This window comes from Prunus avium, chromosome 8, assembly GCF_965620075.1.
Source record: "Prunus avium chromosome 8, drPruAviu1.hap1.1, whole genome shotgun sequence".
Taxonomy (NCBI): domain Eukaryota; kingdom Viridiplantae; phylum Streptophyta; class Magnoliopsida; order Rosales; family Rosaceae; genus Prunus; species Prunus avium.
The window spans coordinates 6587803-6595573 of record NC_142291.1 but is presented as its reverse complement, the minus strand read 5'-3'; the positions used below and the strand labels follow the sequence as shown (position 1 = coordinate 6595573).

At 35.9% G+C, this 7771-nt stretch overlaps 2 protein-coding genes across 2 annotated transcripts; one reads left to right on the top strand and one right to left on the bottom strand.

Annotated features, from left to right (window-relative positions):
- LOC148291238 (beta-glucosidase 13-like) lies at window positions 1-2946 on the top strand. The gene is made up of 10 exons (XM_088246006.1): window positions 1-54; window positions 191-268; window positions 371-458; window positions 554-809; window positions 961-1076; window positions 1739-1962; window positions 2050-2081; window positions 2206-2308; window positions 2475-2583; window positions 2703-2946. Exons 1-10 carry the CDS (start codon window positions 3-5, stop codon window positions 2944-2946), a joined length of 1302 nt encoding a protein of 433 aa, XP_088102132.1. The 5' UTR covers window positions 1-2.
- Window positions 2947-5694: 2748 nt separating this feature from the next.
- LOC148291237 (uncharacterized) lies at window positions 5695-6763 on the bottom strand. Its single transcript, XM_088245724.1, has 2 exons — window positions 6118-6763; window positions 5695-5966 (listed from the first exon to the last, which is right to left on the bottom strand). The coding sequence occupies exons 1-2, from the start codon at window positions 6761-6763 to the stop codon at window positions 5695-5697; spliced, it is 918 nt and encodes a 305-aa protein (XP_088101850.1).
- Window positions 6764-7771: the final 1008 nt, after the last annotated feature.

The following is a 7771-nucleotide window of genomic DNA, read 5'->3' as shown; positions in this document are numbered from 1 at the left end:
ATATGGGGTTGGATTCTTATAGGTTCTCTATCTCATGGTCTAGAATATTACCAAGTAAGTTGATAATCCGTATCAACATATTTTATTGCGACCCAATCACTTTATAGTTTAACATATTTTATTCAATTTAATGTCTATTTCTCCATACCTATTGGCTTATATTTTCTTATTTTGTTTTAATTATTATTAGTGGGAACACTAAGCGGTGGAATTAACAAGAAAGGAATCGAATACTACAATAATCTCACCAATGAACTCCTACGCAACGGTGATACAACTACCAATCTCAATCCTCCTAACATATAATAACAGTACACGCACTTATATAATCAAAGTTTTAATTTTCTTTTACTGGTCATGCGATATATAGGTATAAAGCCATTCGTGACACTCTTTCACTGGGATGTCCCCCAAGCCTTAGTTGACGAATATGGTGGTTTTTTAAATCGTCGTATTGTGTAAGTGAACAAATTTTATCCTCTGTATAATATTTCAGTTAATTATAAAAATACTACTATATATAACAAATATGATTTTAAATGTGCATACATAGCGACGATTTTAAAGCATACACAGAACTTTGTTATAAGGAATTTGGTGATCGAGTAAAGCTTTGGACCACACTTAATGAGCCATATGGCCTTAGTTTCCATGGTTATGCAATTGGGGGCCATGCACCAGGACGATGCTCATCTTGGTATGACTCAACCTGCCTTGGGGGAGATTCGGCTAAGGAGCCATATTTGGTGACACACAACCTACTCCTTGCTCATGCCGCTGCTGTAAAATTATATAAGGAAGAGTTTCAGGTACTTTAATTAATTTTTTCTTTTTAAAGAATATTGGGGTCCTACGAGTAATTACGTACTATTAAATAACATCATAATATTAAGAAAAACAATGGTTGTAATTTTTGTATGGCTCTAAATCAACCAATAAATATTGATCTTTATGGAGCAGGCATCTCAAAATGGTGTGATAGGAATAACACATGTAACACGCTGGTTTGAGCCCGCTTCGGAGTCACAGGAAGATAAAGATGCTGCATTTCAAGCTATGGATTTTTTGTATGGATGGTAAGTATATTATTAATATATATCAACTCTTTTTTTTTTTTTTTTTTGAAAATTTTTAAGATTGCATTCAGGATTCAGCCAAAAAAGCCAATACAAACTAGCCACAAATGATCATTACAATAACGGAGTGATTTAACATCAAAATGAAGATCTGGTGTGCCTCCACTAACAATCACACAAGATCGAAGAAACTCTAGCATATGCATTCCAACTAAGATTGCAAACTCAAAACAACTAAAAAGAGCTTGAAAAAACTAAGCCATAACAATACAAATAAAACTCTCACAAAAGAGAAGTGGAAAGCTCTGAGAAAATAGATGTGAAAAACTCACAAAAGGAGAGTTGAAAACTACATAGAAAACCCAAGGATTCTCTGCGACTTATTCCAAACATGAAGAAACCGCAAAAAGAATGGTGGTAGAGATCCGATATCGAAATACAGGTGGAGATCCGACTCCAACGCATTCGCCTATGATGACTGGAGGAAAATCATAACAAAAGGAAGAAAAATAGGGAAAACCTTATGTCTCATTTAAATGCATTCACCTAAACCCTATATCAACTCATTTAAATGCTTTATTTATGAATAACATCAGCTAGCTAGCTAATAGTACTTTATATAATATTATAAGGTCACGTTTGGAATTTTCATATTTTCATAGGTATATGGATCCATTGACAAGAGGTGACTATCCACAATGCATGCGATCTATTCTTAAAGAAAGATTACCGAGTTTCACGGAAGAAGAATCCAAGTCACTGATTGGCTCATATGATTTTATTGGAGTTAACTACTATATTTCTAGTTATGCAAAAGCTTACCCTGCGAATTATACTATACCTACGCCTCCAAGCTTCGTAACAGATCCTTACGTTAATATTACAAGTGAGTACAAATAGAAAACTTCAAGTAATTAATTGAGTTCTTAGAATAATTAGATACTAATATTCATATTCATATATGTTGTGGCAGCTGAGCTTGATGGCGTCCCCATTGGTCCACGGGTACGCATCAAATTATTTACTTAAGCTATTGGCATTTTGACAATTAATACCTATGCATATCTTTTGTTTTCCACACATATATATAACTCCTTACAATCTCACTAATCTATAAATGGGATTGCAGCCTGCACAAGACTGGTTGTATGTATACCCAAAAGGACTTTACGAAGTTTTGCTCTACACAAAGGAAAAGTATAATAATCCAGTTATATACATTACTGAGAATGGTAACCAATACTTTTAAACATTAATTAATTGCATCATCAATGTTTCACATTTATGTATAATGGTCTAAAATACAATTAAGTGTTGTAAACTCTAAATCTAAAATTAAATGCACATTTCTTTTTTACATAAAAAAAAGTATTCATATTAGACGGGATTATATTGCAGGCGTGAATGAGTTAAATATTCCCAATTTTCCACTTGAGCGAGGCCTTGATGATTCCAATAGAGTTTACTTCCACTATCATCACCTCTGTTACCTCCAAGCAGCAATGAAGTAAGTTTGTCAACAAATTAATTAAGGCTATATATGTATGGTCTAGCCTTCTTACATTTCCTTTATTTAATCACTATATTGACTCGAATACAATCCTTTTTGTTTCCTTGTGTTTGCAGAAAGGGTGTTAATGTGCAGGGATACTTTGCATGGTCATTTACAGACAGTTTTGAATGGAGCTCAGGATACACTATTCGATTTGGTGTCAACTATGTTGATTACGACAATGGACTGAAAAGACACTCAAAACTCTCGGCGCAATGGTTCAAAAGTTTCCTCCAGGGATCCTCCGGTAGTACCAAAAAAATTCGAACATTTGGGAACAATAATGCAACGGCTACCAAATTTGTGTATCAAATTTGAATCCCATATTGTTAATGTATGAATTTTGATTAATTCTTTTGGCTTCCCTTGACATTTTTGTAATAGGACTTTTATATGTATTTATCAAGCTCAAGGATAGATTAAGATTAGCATCTCTAAGTGTTCTTAAATCTCATCTATCCTATTGATGTTCAAGCCATTTGACAAAGGTAAAATCATGCATTGCATATCATGCATTAAAATTGTTTTCATAAAAGTTGACTAGTCATCTTTGTTCAGTGCGATTTCCAGTTGATTAAATATATGATTTGTCCTATTCACTTTTCTCTCCCAGCTGCCATGTGTCAGGCTGACCTAAGGGAATCTTTTGTCTGTAAAGGCAAGTGTATTCCCAATTTGGAAGCCGTCTCTTTTGGTGTGGATGTTTTGGAAAGATTGGCTTGCAATCTTTCTCTTCTTCCTTCTCAAGAGTAAACCATTTTATTTCATCTATGAGTTTTTCTAATTGATTTCTTTTTGAAAAACTGCTTTTGAAATATGAATCTGCATCTAGCCTTTTAAATCATTCTCTCATATAGATCTAGATCGGATTCGTGACTGATTTCTTCAAGAGTATGGTTTCTTGAAGAAATTGGTCTTTCTCCCTTGAATCCAAAGTTTGGTTTCGTTCTAAGTTGAAGCTTGCAAGCTAGTGCCATGGGATGATCGAGCTGGAGAAGGAGCTGCCATTGCCATGAAGAACTTAGCTTCGAGCTTTGCTAAGTTGGAGAAGAAGATTGCACAAAGGAGGTAAAGCTCATCTTCCTAAATAGATCTAGGTTTTGCTTGAGCTTGCTTGTATTCCTTTGTAAGAATCTTTTTCTACTTAGTGGATTGCCTAGTCGGTTGATGACTCCCAGTTTTTCCCAATGGTGGGTTTCTGGGTAAACAAAACCTGTTTTGCATATCTGTAAATTTATCTGGGTTTCTGTTCTTGGTGGTTGACTAGTCATCTATATATGCTGTTTGCTGTTTACTTGATATTGATGACTTCACACACTTTCACCATAGTTGTTGCTAGCACAGGGGATGCCTAGATTGATGGGTCCTTCTGAGTGCCTAGGTTGTCACTAGTAATCTTCTAGGACTGCAGGTACTCTGTGTGTTCTCTTGATTGTTGAGTTGTTGTGTCTTGTTTGTTTAGTTAAATTTACCCCTCGTCACCTAAGTATCAATTTCACATATGATGAATAAAGTACAACGCGGCTCCTTCGCAGTTGTTGCACAAGTTGCTTTTCATGTTGTACGTTTTTTGTTTGACTCTTTCTGAGTTGGAATAAGTTGTAGCAACTCATTATGAGTTAGCTATCTCTCCTTATGAGAGTTTAGTTTTAATTTTACTTGATGTGCTTGGTATATCCAAGTTTATTGGCTTTATGTGATGGAGGTGCTTTGGCCGTTTATGGATGTGGTTGGAGGGATACCTTATTGTTTGGATGTTGTTGGTGTATTCCTCATGTGTTTCTATTAGTCCTTGTGGCTAGTGACCCTTTGTGGCTAAATTATGAATGTAATTTCCTCTAGATTAAAAACTGATGAAATAAAATAAAAACTAAAATTAATGAATGTTGAGCCCTTACCGAAATATTTGCTACTTTTACTAGTTTGTTTTAAGTTGAAATTAACTTCTTATTTTTTTATTTTTTTTATAAAAAAATTTGTCAAAGAGAAACTTCATTGCATAAACTTCAATGGTACAATCAAAGATATCAACAAGACATCTAAAGTACCAATTCCAAGAGGGCAACAAACTAACACGCTAAAAGCAAAACGAAAATGGATAAAAGCTGCACTAAAACTACTATCCCACATAACCATAATCCCAAACAAAGCCCACAAACCTTACATAACTAAAACCCTAAAACAACCCATGAGCCCTACCTCCACCTGAAGAAGCGCTGTCACAGCTACACCCACCAAAGTTTGATAAACGAGCCAAACCATGCATTTTTATTGGTTATCCACCTTCTCAAAAGGCTTACAAAATTTAAAATCTTCACACTAAAAAGGTTTATACTTCACGTGATGTCACTTTCTATGAAACTGTATTTCCTTACAATTTGTCCCACACAAATACCATGCCCAACGTCTTACCTCTTCCTATCCCAGAATTTGAGCCTTCTGACCTTCCTACAGCTTCTGCATCTACACAATCTCTTAACCCCATTATAGAGACCACACCTTCTCCATCTCAAGTTACCACCCCTTCCTCCCCAATAACACCTACTTCTTCTCTCCCTCCTATTATGTCATCCTCTCCTCCATCTTCACCAACACCATCTGACTCTACTTCTCTTCCTCCTCGCCACCGAAAGCCACTAGAGGTTATATTAGTGACTACCACTGCTACCAATCTCAAGTTCATCTTCCCTCTTCCACTCCGGTTCAACACGGCACTAGGTACCCTTTTTCCCATTATTTATCTTATGACAAATTATCTATTAAACACCAAAGTTTTCTTGCTTCTATTACTATCATTGTTGAGCCTAACACTTTTGATGAAGCCACTAAATATCTTGAATGGCGTAAAGCTATGCAAATTGAACTTGCTGCCTTGGAAGCTAATCATACATGGACCCTCATGGCCTTGCTTGCTCATAAAAAAGCCATTGGCTACAAGTGAGTCTGTAAAATCAATGGGCATTCTAATGGAACAATTGAACGATGCAAAGCTCACCTCATTGCCAAGGGATATACACAAATGGAAAGGATTGATTATCATGAAACTTTGTCTCATGTTGCCAAGCTTTACCACTGTTCATGTTTTACTTGATACAAATTCATAAATTTAATTACTATAAATTTAACACCTACTTCTTTTCTCCCTCCTATTCTATCATCCTCTCCTCCATCTTCACCAACACCATCTGACTCTACTTCTCTTCGTCCTAGCCACCGAAAGCCACCAGAGGTTATCTTAGTGACTACCATGCTACCAGTCTCAAGTTCATCTTCCCTCTTCCACTCCAGTTCAACACGGCACCACAGTGGCGAAGCCAGGATTTCATGTGTCTGGGGGCCTTTCACAAAATATAAATATTAAAATTTTCGAACTAGACATCAAAACATCAAAAATCATATTGTGTATATTGTCTATTCATTACAATCATAATTGTCCTCGATGAGTTTTCATATTTTGAAATCGTTGCATAACAACCTCGTCATCTATACTATTAAAAATGTCTTTCTCAATATAAGCAACCAAGCAATCATTCATCCACAAATCCCCCATTCGATTGCATAACCGATTCTTCACAATATTCATAGCAGAAAATACTCGCTCTACACTTGCGGTCGCAACAGGTAGGATTAGTGCTAGTGTCAGAAGCAAGTAGACTAAAGGGTAGATCTGATCTTTTTTTGTCTCAACCATCTTTTGCGCAAGATCAGTAATCCCTTTCAATTCTGTAAATTCATTGTTAGAGCTCACGTCCCAAATGTAATTCTCAAGTTGTTCTTCGAGTAGAACCTTTGCTAGTGCTGAATGATTGTTAGTGCTAGTGCTGAATGATTGCATAAAAGTCAATAGAACCTTTGCTTCAAATTTTTGTTCGTAACCTGATCCATCTGTTCTTACAATCTTAAGCACATCTATCATAAACAGGAACATGTTTTCCAAACTAATTAAACAATTATAATGAGAGCTCCATCGTGTATCACTAGACCGCTTAAGATTAGTTTCTTGATTCAGGCCTTGCCCACTTAAGAGCTCATTATTATTGAGTGCTTCAAAAATTGCATCAGCATACTTTTCTCTCAGCATATCACGGCGCTTAGCAGATGCACCCACAACATTCACCACATTAGAAACCAGCATATCACGGAGAAGCATCCATAACTGAAACACATATATGAACTATTGTTAATGTATGAATTTTGATTAATTCTTTTGGCTTCCCTTGACAATTTTGTAATAGGACTTTTATATGTATTTATCAAGCTCAAGGTTAGATTAAGATTAGCATCTCTAAGTGTTCTTAACTCTCATCTATCCTATGGAGGTTCAAGCAATTTGATAAAGGTAAAATCATGCATTGCATATCATGCATTAAAACTGTTTTCATAAAAGATGACTAGTCATCTTTGCTCAGTGCGATTTCCAGCTGGTTAACCATCTGTTTTGTCCTATTCTATTTTCTCTCTCTGCTGCCATGTGTCAGTCTGACCTAAGGGATTCTTTTGTCTGTAAAAGCAAGAGAATTCCTCATTTGGAAGCCGTCTCTTTTGTGTGAGAGTTTTGGAAAGATTGGCTTGCCATCTTTCTCTTCTTCTTCCTCAAAGAGTAAACCATATATTTCATCTATGAGTTTTTCTAATTGATTTCTTTTTGAAAAACTGCTTTTGAAATATGAATATGCATCTAGCTATTTAAATCATTCTCTCATATAGATCTAGATCGGATTCGTGACTGATTTCTTCAAGAGTATGGTTTCTTGAAGAAATTGGTCTTTCTCCCTTGAATCCAAAGTTTGGTTTCGGTTTGAGTTGAAGCTTGCAAGCTAGTGCCATGGGATGAAAGAGCTGAAGAAGGAGCTACCATTGCCATGAAGAACTGAGCTTCAAGCTTTGCTAAGTTGGAGAAGAAGATTGCACAAAGGAGGTAAAGCTCATCTTCCTAAATAGATCTAGGTTTTGCTTGAGCTTGCTTGTATTCCTTTGTAAGAATCTTTTTCTACTTAGTGGATTGCCTAGTCGGTTGATGACTCCCAGTTTTTCCCAATGGTGGGTTTCTGGGTAAACAAAACCTGTTTTGCATATCTGTAAATTTATCTGGGTTTCTGTTCTTGGTGGTTGACTAGTCATCTATATATGCTGTTTGCTGTTT